The sequence below is a fragment of the Salvelinus fontinalis genome, chromosome 6 (genome assembly GCF_029448725.1).
Source record: "Salvelinus fontinalis isolate EN_2023a chromosome 6, ASM2944872v1, whole genome shotgun sequence".
In the NCBI taxonomy this organism is placed as follows: Eukaryota; Metazoa; Chordata; class Actinopteri; order Salmoniformes; family Salmonidae; genus Salvelinus; species Salvelinus fontinalis.
In genome coordinates, this window is record NC_074670.1 from 72,915,491 (window position 1) to 72,927,938 (window position 12,448).

The window sequence follows — 12,448 nt, forward strand, 5'->3', positions numbered from 1 at the left end:
CATAAGGTCTATCCATTGTTTTAGTCTGCCATAAGGTCTATCCATTGTTTTAGTCTGCCATAAGGTCTATCCACTGCTTTAGTCTGCCATAAGGTCTATCCATTGTTTTAGTCTGCCATAAGGTCTATCCATTGTTTTAGTCTGCCATAAGGTCTATCCATTGTTTTAGTCAACCAGAAGGTCCATACAGGTTGATAGAGGTTCTCTCTCCCTCTCTCCTCTCTTCCTCTCTTCTTTCTCCTCTCTTCTCTCTCATCTCTCCCTCTCTCCCTCTCTTCCTCTCTCCCTTTCTTCTCCCTCTCTCTCTTCCTCTTTTCCTCTCTTCCTCTCTACACAGTTACCTGTCCATCGGTGTGCTGCTCAGACACACAGAAACACAGAATCACACACACACAGCTCCTTCTTTAATCCCACAGAGCTGGAGACACTTAGGACTTAAGCAGAGAATTAGTGGAGTGGAGCAGGACAGGAATCCCTCTGTGGTCTCCGTATAAAGGGGGTGGGGGAGTGAGGATATAGCCTCGGTGTCATGGGGAAGGAGGGGGATGAGAACAGGGGTGAGGAGGGGAGGGAGAGAAAAAAGGTAGGGTTTGAGAGGGAGCATAAGGAAGTAAGGGGAGAGGTTGATTAAGGTAGGGTTTGAGGGGGAGCATACGACAAGGGGAGAGGTTGATAAAGGTAGGGTTTTAGAGGGAGCATAAGGAAGTAAGGGGAGAGGTTGATTAAGGTAGAGTTTGAGGGGGAGCATACGACAAGGGGAGAGGTTGATAAAGGTAGGGTTTGAGAGGGAGCATAAGGAAGTAAGGGGAGAGGTTGATTAAGGTAGGGTTTGAGAGGGAGCATAAGGGAAGTAAGGGGAGAGGTTGATAAAGGTAGGGTTTGAGAGGGAGCATAAGGGAAGTAAGGGGAGAGGTTGATAAAGGTAGGGTTTGAGAGGGAGCATAAGGGAAGTAAGGGGAGAGGTTGATAAAGGTAGGGTTTGAGAGGGAGCATAAGGGAAGTAAGGGGAGAGGTTGATAAAGGTAGGGTTTGAGAGGGAGCATAGGGGAAGTACGGGGAGAGGTTGATTAAGGTAGGGTTTGAGAGGGAGCATATTTTATTTATTTATTTATTTTATTTGACCTTTATTTAACTAGGCAAGTCAGTTAAGAACACATTCTTATTTTCAATGACGGCCTTGGAACACTGGGTTAACTGCCTTGTTCAGGGGCAGAACGACAGATTTTAAGGGAAGTTAAGGGGAGAGCTGGATTGAGGTAGGGTTTGAGAGGGAGCATAAGGGAAGTTAAGGGGAGAGGTTGATTGAGGTAGGGTTTGAGAGGGAGCATAAGGGAAGTTAAGGGGAGAGGTTGATAAAGGTAGGGTTTGAGAGGGAGCATAAGGGAAGTTAAGGGGAGAGGTTGATTGAGGTAGGGTTTGAGAGGCGGCATAAGGGAAGTTAAGGGGAGAGGTTGATAAAGGTAGGGTTTGAGAGGGAGCATACGGGAAGTTAAGGGGAGAGGTTGATTGAGGTAGGGTTTGAGAGGGAGCATAAGGGAAGTTAAGGGGAGAGGTTGATAAAGGTAGGGTTTGAGAGGGAGCATACGGGAAGTTAAGGGGAGAGGTTGATAAAGGTAGGGTTTGAGAGGGAGCATACGGGAAGTTAAGGGGAGAGGTTGATAAAGGTAGGGTTTGAGAGGGAGCATAAGGGAAGTTAAGGGGAGAGGTTGATAAAGGTAGGGTTTGAGAGGGAGCATAAGGGAAGTAAGGGGAGAGGTTGATAAAGGTAGGGTTTGAGAGGGAGCATAAGGGAAGTAAGGGGAGAGGTTGATAAGGGTAGGGTTTGAGAGGGAGCATAGGGGAAGTACGGGGAGAGGTTGATTAAGGTAGGGTTTGAGAGGGAGCATATTTTATTTATTTATTTATTTTATTTGACCTTTATTTAACTAGGCAAGTCAGTTAAGAACACATTCTTATTTTCAATGACGGCCTAGGAACACTGGGTTAACTACCTTGTTCAGGGGCAGAACGACAGATTTTAAGGGAAGTTAAGGGGAGAGGTTGATTGAGGTAGGGTTTGAGAGGGAGCATAAGGGAAGTTAAGGGGAGAGCTGGATTGAGGTAGGGTTTGAGAGGGAGCATAAGGGAAGTTAAGGGGAGAGGTTGATAAAGGTAGGGTTTGAGAGGGAGCATACGGGAAGTTAAGGGGAGAGGTTGATAAAGGTAGGGTTTGAGAGGGAGCATAAGGGAAGTTAAGGGGAGAGGTTGATAAAGGTAGGGTTTGAGAGGGAGCATAAGGGAAGTTAAGGGGAGAGGCTGATAAAGGTAGGGTTTGAGAGGGAGCATAAGGGAAGTTAAGGGGAGAGGTTGATAAAGGTAGGGTTTGAAAGGGAGCATAAGGGAAGTAAGGGGAGAGGTTGATAAAGGTAGGGTTTGAGAGGGAGCATAAGGGAAGTTAAGGGGAGAGGTTGATTAGAAGAAAACCAACTGACTATGTTCTTCACTGTCTATAATACCAGTCACATCAAAACCACACATGACTCCAATCTAAATCTATTGACACATCAAAACCACACATGACTCCAATCTAAATCTATTGACACATCAAAACCACACACATGACTCCAATCTAAATCTATTGGCACATCAAAACCACACATGACTCCAATCTAAATCTATTGGCACATCAAAACCACACATATGACTCCAATCTAAATCTATTGACACATCAAAACCACACACATGACTCCAATCTAAATCTATTGGCACATCAAAACCACACACATGACTCCAATCTAAATCTATTGGCACATCAAAACCACACACATGACTCCAATCTAAATCTATTGACACATCAAAACCACACATGACTCCAATCTAAATCTATTGACACATCAAAACCACCAACATGACTGCAATCTAAATCTATTGACACATCAAAACCACACACATGACTGCAATCTAAATCTATTGACACATCAAAACCACACACATGACTCCAATCTAAATCTATTGACACATCAAAACCACACATATGACTCAATCTAAATCTTTTGACACATCAAAACCACACACATGACTGCAATCTAAATCTATTGACACATCAAAACCACACATATGACTGCAATCTAAATCTATTGACACATCAAAACCACACATATGACTCCAATCTAAATCTATTGACACATCAAAACCACACACAACTCCAATCTAAATCTATTGACACATCAAAACCACACACATGACTCCAATCTAAATCTATTGGCACATCAAAACCACACATGACTCCAATCTAAATTTATTGACACATCAAAACCACACATGACTCGAATCTAAATCTATTGGCACATCAAAACCACACATGACTCCAATCTAAATCTATTGGCACATCAAAACCACACATGACTCCAATCTAAATCTATTGACACATCAAAACCACACATGACTGCAATCTAAATCTATTGACACATCAAAACCACCAACATGACTGCAATCTAAATCTATTGACACATCAAAACCACACACATGACTGCAATCTAAATCTATTGACACATCAAAACCACACACATGACTCCAATCTAAATCTATTGACACATCAAAACCACACATATGACTCCAATCTAAATCTTTTGACACATCAAAACCACACACATGACTGCAATCTAAATCTATTGACACATCAAAACCACACATATGACTGCAATCTAAATCTATTGACACATCAAAACCACACATATGACTGCAATCTAAATCTATTGACACATCAAAACCACACACATGACTGCAATCTAAATCTATTGGCACATCAAAACCACACACATGACTCCAATCTAAATCTATTGGCACATCAAAACCACACATGACTCCAATCTAAATCTATTGACACATCAAAACCACCAACATGACTGCAATCTAAATCTATTGACACATCAAAACCACACACATGGCTCCAATCAAAAACAACGTCTATTAACCATGAGCCTATTTATTTTCACTATGTCCTGTCTCATCTGTCATCACTTCATGTTGGCACTATGAGAGAGAAGCACACGATAAGGCAGCAGAATCGGTGGCGTACCACAGTTTCCTGGGGCCGTATTGATCAGCAGAAACCCAGAAACCAGTCTAATGGGAATGAGTGGCAATAGAGACATGATCCTGATTTGAACTATACAGGAAAATAAAATAAGGCATGTGTTATATCAAACATTTTGTGTAATAGAATTATTAATCATGAATACAGTTCAAATGGGTTTTATACATATTTTCTTATAAATAACCTCTAAAATATATCCAAACAAACCATTAAAAATTAAACAGAGCCCGTGCAGCAGTGTGTGGTACGCTAGTGAACACAATCCAAAGGGTTACAGTTAACAGGCCTTAAATGGCACCCTATTCTCTACATAGTGCACTACTTGGCCATGTGTAGTGCACTACATAGGGAATTGGTGCTCATGGGACATAGTCTTGGAAGAGCTGGTTAGATCACAGCATAGCATGAAGAGATTGTGAAAACCCAACGAGAGTGGAAGGCTGTTTCAACTGCAGCCTGGGTTCCAAGTTGGCGGAAACACAGAGGGATGTTTTGGTTTTGAGGGGGTGAGAGAGAGAGAGAGAAAGTGAGAGGGGAAAGGGGGATGAGAGAGAGAGAGATATCTTTGTACACCAGATGCTGGAACACATTTGCCGTTATGTGACTGTTCTGATGACGGATGAAACACAGACTGACCTTTCTCTCTTTGTGTGTTTCTCTCTCTCTCTGTTTCTCTCTCTTTCTTTCTCTCTGTCTCTGTCTCACTCCTTGTCCTCTCTTCCCACAAACAGTGATTCCCGGGATGATTGATCCATCCATGTAGATCTGTGAACGTTGAGAATTTGGGAATGTTGACAGGGAGAGAATATGTCTGACGTGTCTCTGTGTCACACTCCAACCCTCTGGACCTGAACAGAACACTGAACTCAAAATGGTTAAACTCAGGCCTTTCTAGAAGGAATCTCATTGGAAGGAAGAAGAAAACGACAAACATAACATTTGTTGATGTCATTTCCTTCCTGGTGAACTTGTGAACCTTCTCAGACACACCTTGGAGTCGAATAATACAGTTATTTAAATTGAATTGAATTAAACTGAATTGAATCAAACTGAATTTAATGTAATTGAATTGAGGAAGGACTGTAAGATGTCTCATGACCGTGTCCACATCACAATTGAGTGACAATAGTACAGACCTCATGACAAAAGCATTTATTTGTATGTGTATTTATTGGTATAATGTTTAAGTTAGATCTATTGTATGCCTTCCTACAGACTGTAACACATACAAACAACACTGATGCTGATTGGCTATAAGGGTTTATGTAAGTAGATTGCTCTGACATGACTGGATAGGAGTTAACATGGGTTGTAACTAAGCTGTCTTGTATCAGTTTACATTTAGTAACTGTAAACAAACACTGTATAGCCTCAAAACACAGTTCAAATTATAATGTCCATATCATAGATAGCCATGTCTAGGAATTTGAGAGTGGTTACATTTCTCCATCTCTCAGCTTTTTACTTAAACAGTGGCGGGGACCATACTTTGTTATTGTTTCAACTGTTGATTGTCCTTTTAAAGGATTCAATCAGACTGAGCTGAAAGATAACTTTTGACAAAGATTTTTGCTGCTAACTTATCACAGAAATAGAATCAGAGATGTGCAATTCCCTTTTAATTTCAATCAGAAAACACATTTGATGAAATATCAGATTAGAATTACAATTTATGTAATATATTTGTGTCTATAAATATAAAAATGATGGGTTTATGATTTGATTTATTTGACTTTGTTTTACCAAAGTTATACTTCTAAATATAATATAAACATGAATGTGTCTTAAGGCAGCTCTCGACACAGATGGTCATTTCACTGTCAAGCTCTCATCATCTATACTTTGCAAAAATGAGAACCACGGATTTGGATACAAAACAGTGATTTCTGTATAAAGTTCTCATTTAAATCATGTATTTATCTTTTGGATGTGTACATTTTGCATTGCTTCTTGACCCTAATTCTAGCTTGTTCTGTGTTAGTTTATAAGTGTCAAAGTGTCACAGAGTTATGTTTTGTCACCCACTGTGTAAATGTGATCTCACATGTTGTATTTTGTATTTAGTTTGTTTGGGGCTGTATTGTCTAGACATTGTTATTTCCCATCCCAAAATGTTCTCTATTTTATTTATTTTTATTTGTAGGTTAATAAAAGTTTAGTTTTTCCTGATTTGAAAATGTTTTTTTAAATGTTATGTCCAAGAGCAGCATCTTATTCTGATAGCAGTTGGTTTGGATTTCCACCAACTGTCATTTTCTAATCTAAACTCCAAAGTCCAAACATCAGTCCATGCTCCACCCTGGTTACCACTTTACAGTATTTACACACACTCAAACACTTTATTCACCTTAGTCAACCGTTTCCTCCTCTCCCTCTCCTCCACCTCTTCTTCTCCTTCTCCCTCTCTCTTTCTCTCTATTGGTCCGTTTTTCTCCCTTTCTCTCTATTGGTCCGTTTTTTTATATTTTTCTTTATTGGTCCGTTTTTCTCTCTTTCTCTCTATTGGTCCATTTTTCTCTCTCTTTCTCTCTATTGGTCTGTTTTTCTCTATCTTTCTCTATATTGGCCTGTTTTTCTCTCTTTTTCTCTATTGGTCTGTTTTTCTCTCTCTTTCTCTCTATTAGTCCATTTTTCTCTGTCTTTCTCTATTGGTCCCTCTATTGGTCCGTTTTCTCTCTCTTTCTCTCTATTCGTCCGTTTTTCTCTCTTTCTCTCTATTGGTCTGTTTTTCTCTCTTTCTCTCTATTGGTCTGTTTTTCTCTCTTTCTCTTTATTGGTCCGTTTTTCTCTATCTTTCTCTCTATTGGTCCGTTTTTCTCTATCTTTCTCTCTATTGGTCCGTTTTTCTCTCTTTCTCTCTATTGGTCTGTTGTTCTCTCTTTCTCTCTTCGTCCGTTTTTCTCTCTTTCTCTCTATTGGTCTGTTTTTCTCTCTTTCTCTCTATTGGTCTGTTTTTCTCTCTTTCTCTTTATTGGTCCGTTTTTCTCTCTTTCTCTCTATTGGTCTGTTGTTCTCTCTTTCTCTCTATTCGTCCGTTTTTCTCTCTTTCTCTCTATTGGTCTGTTTTTCTCTCTTTCTCTCTATTGGTCTGTTGTTCTCTCTTTCTCTCTATTCGTCCGTTTTTCTCTCTTTCTCTCTATTGGTCCGTTTTCTCTCTCTTTCTCTCTATTCGTCCGTTTTTCTCTCTTTCTCTCTATTGGTCTGTTTTTCTCTCTTTCTCTCTATTGGTCTGTTTTTCTCTCTTTCTCTTTATTGGTCCGTTTTTCTCTATCTTTCTCTCTATTGGTCCGTTTTTCTCTATCTTTCTCTCTATTGGTCCGTTTTTCTCTCTTTCTCTCTATTGGTCTGTTGTTCTCTCTTTCTCTCTATTGGTCTGTTTTTCTCTCTTTCTCTCTGTTGGTCTGTTTTTCTCTATCTTTCTCTCTATTGGTCTGTTTTTCTCTCTTTCTCTCTATTGGTCTGTTTTTCTCTATCTTTCTCTCTGTCAGTCCATTGTGCGTCTTCAAGCTGTTGCCGGACATAGAATCGGACTTTCTGTTCTTGAGAATTTTGCGCAGAAGACTGCCTGTTGATAGACTTGGGTGTTGTCAGGTGCTGGCGTGAAGCTTTCACCGTGCTGTTCAGATCCAGTAGGGCTTGGCGTGAAGCTTTCACCATGCTGTTCAGATCGAGAAGGGGTTGGCGTGAAGCTTTCACCATGCTGTTCAGATCGAGGAGGGCTTGGCGTGAAGCTTTCACCATGCTGTTCAGATCGAGGAGGGGTTGGCGTGAAGCTTTCACCATGCTGTTCAGATCGAGGAGGGCTTGGCGTGAAGCTTTCACCATGCTGTTCAGATCGAGGAGGGGTTGGTGTCTGTTTCAAATGAATGAACCTCTAGTTGGAAACGTTGCTTTGTACAGCGCTTCATCGTAATTATAAAGTTTTGTATTGAGGAGACAAAAACAGCCAAACCAAATAGCTGGTGTCTTTTTTCACTCTGGTGTGTCTGAATATGCTGGTTAGTTAGGGGAAGTGCATTAAAATATAATCTACTGTATGGATCGTTATCATTTTTTTATGAAAATTCTGCTGTAAAATTACTTTTGGACTTTTACAATATGACTGTAAATGAAAGTGACCTCTTGTCTGTGACCTTCTCTCTGTTCTGTGTTGTGTTTTGGGAAGAGTTCTCTGTGTCCTCGACAACTTGATCTCACCAGCTCAAGATGATATTTGCCGTTTATCCAACGGGTTTTGGAACGTTGAAATATGATAATTCCATGTTCATTGTTCTCTGTGATTGTTCTCTGGGATTGTTCTCTGTGATTGTTCTCTGGGATTGTTCTATGTGATTGTTCTCTGGGATTGTTCTCTGGGATTGTTCTCTGTGATTGTTCTCTGGGATTGTTCTCTGGGATTGTTCTCTGGGATAATTCCATGTTCATTGTTCTCTGTGATTGTTCTCTGGGATAATTCCATGTTCATTGTTCTCTGTGATTGTTCTCTGTGATTGTTCTCTGGGATTGTTCTCTGGGATTGTTCTCTGTGATTGTTCTCTGGGATTGTTCTCTGGGATTGTTCTCTGGGATTGTTCTCTGGGATTGTTCTCTGGGATTGTTCTCTGGGATAATTCCATGTTCATTGTTCTCTGTGATTGTTCTCTGGGATAATTCCATGTTCATTGTTCTCTGTGATTGTTCTCTGGGATAATTCCATGTTCATTGTTCTCTGTGATTGTTCTCTGGGATTGTTCTCTGGGATTGTTCTCTGGGATTGTTCTCTGGGATTGTTCTCTGGGATTGTTCTCTGGGATAATTCCATGTTCATTGTTCTCTGTGATTGTTCTCTGGGATAATTCCATGTTCATTGTTCTCTGTGATTGTTCTCTGGGATAATTCCATGTTCATTGTTCTCTGTGATTGTTCTCTGGGATTGTTCTCTGGGATTGTTCTCTGGGATTGTTCTCTGGGATTGTTCTCTGGGATAATTCCATGTTCATTGTTCTCTGTGATTGTTCTCTGGGATAATTCCATGTTCATTGTTCTCTGTGATTGTTCTCTGGGATAATTCCATGTTCATTGTTCTCTGTGATTGTTCTCTGGGATAATTCCATGTTCATTGTTCTCTGTGATTGTTCTCTGGGATAATTCCATGTTCATTGTTCTCTGTGATTGTTCTCTGTGATAATTCAATGTTCATTGTTTTCTGTGATTATGTACTTTACATACCAGGTGTCAATTCAGCACAATGGGGAACAAGGAGCCAGAGCCAGACCGTATTGACCAGCTTCCTAAACCTATTAGTTAATGATGATTCTGGAGTTATTATTCACATACTGTGCACGCCCACCACAATTAATTCAGTCATCATATGCATTTACAATTATTAGCAGAAAATGATCCATTTTTTATCGTTTACATATTTAAATTCAGGAGGCTGTGATTGGATTAATTTGTTTAAAAAGACAGATCGGAGGATTCTGCAGACCTCACAGTGTTCCTGGGTCTCCGCAGTTACTCCAGGGTTCCGAAATGCAAAAAGACAGATCGGAGGATTCTGCAGACCTCACAGTGTTCCTGGGTCTCCGCAGTTACTCCAGGGTTCCGAAATGCAAAAAGGGAGATCGGAGGATTCTGCAGACCTCACCTATAGTTCCTGGGTCTCCGCAGTTACTCCAGGGTTCCGAAATGCAAAAAGGGAGATCGACCAGGAAGCACTAATGAAATGCAATCTGGGATCGTTAGACGGTGTTTGTGTGTACCACCGGGTTCTAACTGGATAAGTGTAGCCAGTGGTCTCAGCACTGGAAGGGTTGTTGGATCTAGTCACAGAGCTGATTATCTGCTGACACAGTAAAGTGAGTTGTAAAAACACTGAGATGTTAGCAGTAAGGGGAGGTCAATTGAATGATGGGGTTTACAGACTTAATGCTGGGTTCACTTTGACAAAACTAGTCCTGGGGCTTAATGATTTGAATTAGAGTAGTGACTCGTGTGGCTCAAGGGAGTCGGCTTCTCTTGGATTCAGCATGAAGCGAAACACACAGACACACACAAAGGTGTGGTTTTCTTATTTTTTTTTATTATATATTTTTGCTAGATAAAACATTAAGACATTGCACATTGTTTGCCCTGTTTGTCCGCCCGACCTACCCCATCAACCATTTTTGTACCACCCCACCCAGAATGCCTTAAAACACATTTTTAAAAGTCATTGAGTTACGTATATATTAACTAAAGCAAAAAGTATACTAATCTGGAGGAAGGTGATCCTATAGGTCTATACAGCAGTAACCTCTTAAATCTTTTAGCTAAAGAAAGGCTAACGGAGGATTGACAGATTTTCAATACAATAAAATCCTTCTGAGGACTAACAAGGAGGCAAAGCAATGACATCTAGTTGTCTATCGGACAGGGAAGGACTTCTGGTACCTTAAAAATAGTTATTTCTGCACTGGGCTGCAACTCTATATCAAATGTTTCAGAAAGTGTTTTGAATATAGTTGACCAGTAATGTACCAGATGTGGAAAGGACCAGAACATACGGGTCAAGTCCGCTTTTACACCTGTCACATGTACCATCAAAATTGGGTGGAATTCTGGATAATCTTGAATTACTGAAATGGATACAGTTAAGTACTGTACCTTAAACTGCACAATGTTGAGCCGGGCACAAGAAGAGCTTTCGTTTACCCTGAGTAAGGCACTCTTCCAGACTTCCTCAGAGATCTCTCCACCAAGTTCCTATTCCCACTCAGATCAGATTTTAATTGATGGGTTATCAAGGGACATTACTATTAAAAAAGATATATGATATGAGTCCCTTTAGTTGAAATGGTGTTATCAAAAGGGCATCCAAACCCAATCCGGGTGGTAGAAATGCAAAGGTGGGGCTTTGAGTGCGAATAAACTGACAGATTTGGAAATACCTACTGTATATCAACTTGAATGGGGTAGATTACATTTTAAAGTGAGGTTGTCAAAATTGGCAAAGGTGCCGTCAATATAGAAGTAATTAAACTTAGTAAGGCCATTTCTCTGCCACATCCTAAAAGCTGAATCCAGTTCAGAGGTGATTATTACATATAGGGCCTTGAATAGAGAAATCACAGAATTGACGGAATTCTGTCCACATTTTAAGAGTAGTAATAACATTTGGAATAGATGTGTAGCCTGAAGCTGAGAGAGGAAGAACGGAGGTGACTAAAGCTGAGAGGAAAAATAGAGGTGACTAAAGCTGAGAGGAAAAATAGAGGTGACTAAAGCTGAGAGGAAAAATAGAGGTGACTAAAGCTGAGAGGAAAAATAGAGGTGACTAAAGCTGAGAGAGGAAGAATGGATGTGACTAAAGCTGAGAGAAGAAGAATGGATGTGACTAAAGCTGAGAGGAAAAATAGAGGTGACTAAAGCTGAGAGGAAAAATAGACGTGACTACAGGTGAGAGGAAAAATAGAGGTGACTAAAGCCAAGTGGAAAAATAGAGGTGACTAAAGCTGAGAGGAAAAATAGAGGTGACTAAAGCTGAGAGAGGAAGAATGGATGTGACTAAAGCTGAGAGAGGAAGAATGGATGTGACTAAAGCTGAGAGAGGAAGAGAAAAAGGAGTCCGTTTCAGTTTGACACCAGTCCGTTTCAGTTTGACACCAGTCAGTTTCAGTTTCTGCAGTGTGAAGCCAGTAAACAATATGTTGTATCGTTGCTGCCCAGTAATAACACATAGCGTTAGGAGAGGACCATCCTCTGTGTGTTCTATCTCTCTGGAAGGTCAGGTTTTCTTTGTGTTTGTGTGTGCTCTTGTCACACAGAAATCATTGCTGTGACTTAACAATGGGAGTCTCTGTGTGATCATTGATTCAGAAAGACCTGGTAAATCAACAGTAATTCCTGCTGGTAATTTACTGTGCGTTGTGCTAATGAGAGGTGGGGGCGGGGGCGGGGGAGTTATCTCGCTCTGTAATAAGTCTGTTCAATAAGAGGGGGAGGTGAGGGGGTGAGTTAGCTAATGGATTTTAGAGAGGCAGAGATGGAGGGATGGATTTCACCCGGTGCGAACAGAGAGATGGAGAGGGGGAGGAGGTCTGTGAACTGAGTGACGAGCGGGCATTTAGAACACTTATCTTTATTGTTTAGCTGGAATGAAAGCACCAGATAGATAGCCTGTCCTCTCTATCTATCTCTAGCCTTCTCTTTATCTCTCTCTATCTCTCCCACTCTCTCTCTCTCTTGTCCATCTGACAATGAAAGTGACTACAGAACAACAGATAACCATTTAAGTGAGTTAACTAATGATAAAAGCGAACAATAAAAGGTAATATGTTTATTTGTTTATCAAAAGGTAGAAGGCATACTGTATATTATTGCGAGAAGTTTATATAAAATGCAGGTCATATTATG

The 12,448-nt window shown here is 40.5% G+C and overlaps 1 protein-coding gene across 3 annotated transcripts in view; it reads left to right on the forward strand.

Moving 5' to 3' along the window:
• Window positions 1-6,244, forward strand: part of LOC129858687 (transcription factor COE1-A-like) — a 115,791-nt gene extending 109,547 nt beyond the window's left edge. For all 3 annotated transcript variants that reach the window (XM_055928010.1, XM_055928011.1, XM_055928009.1), the window contains one exon: window positions 4,807-6,244. Coding sequence is in view for 1 of the 3 variants with exons in the window: in XM_055928011.1 (XP_055783986.1) it covers window positions 4,807-4,838 (32 nt within the window). In the remaining 2 variants the exon portion in view is untranslated. The remainder of the gene's footprint in view (window positions 1-4,806) is intronic.
• Window positions 6,245-12,448: the final 6,204 nt, after the last annotated feature.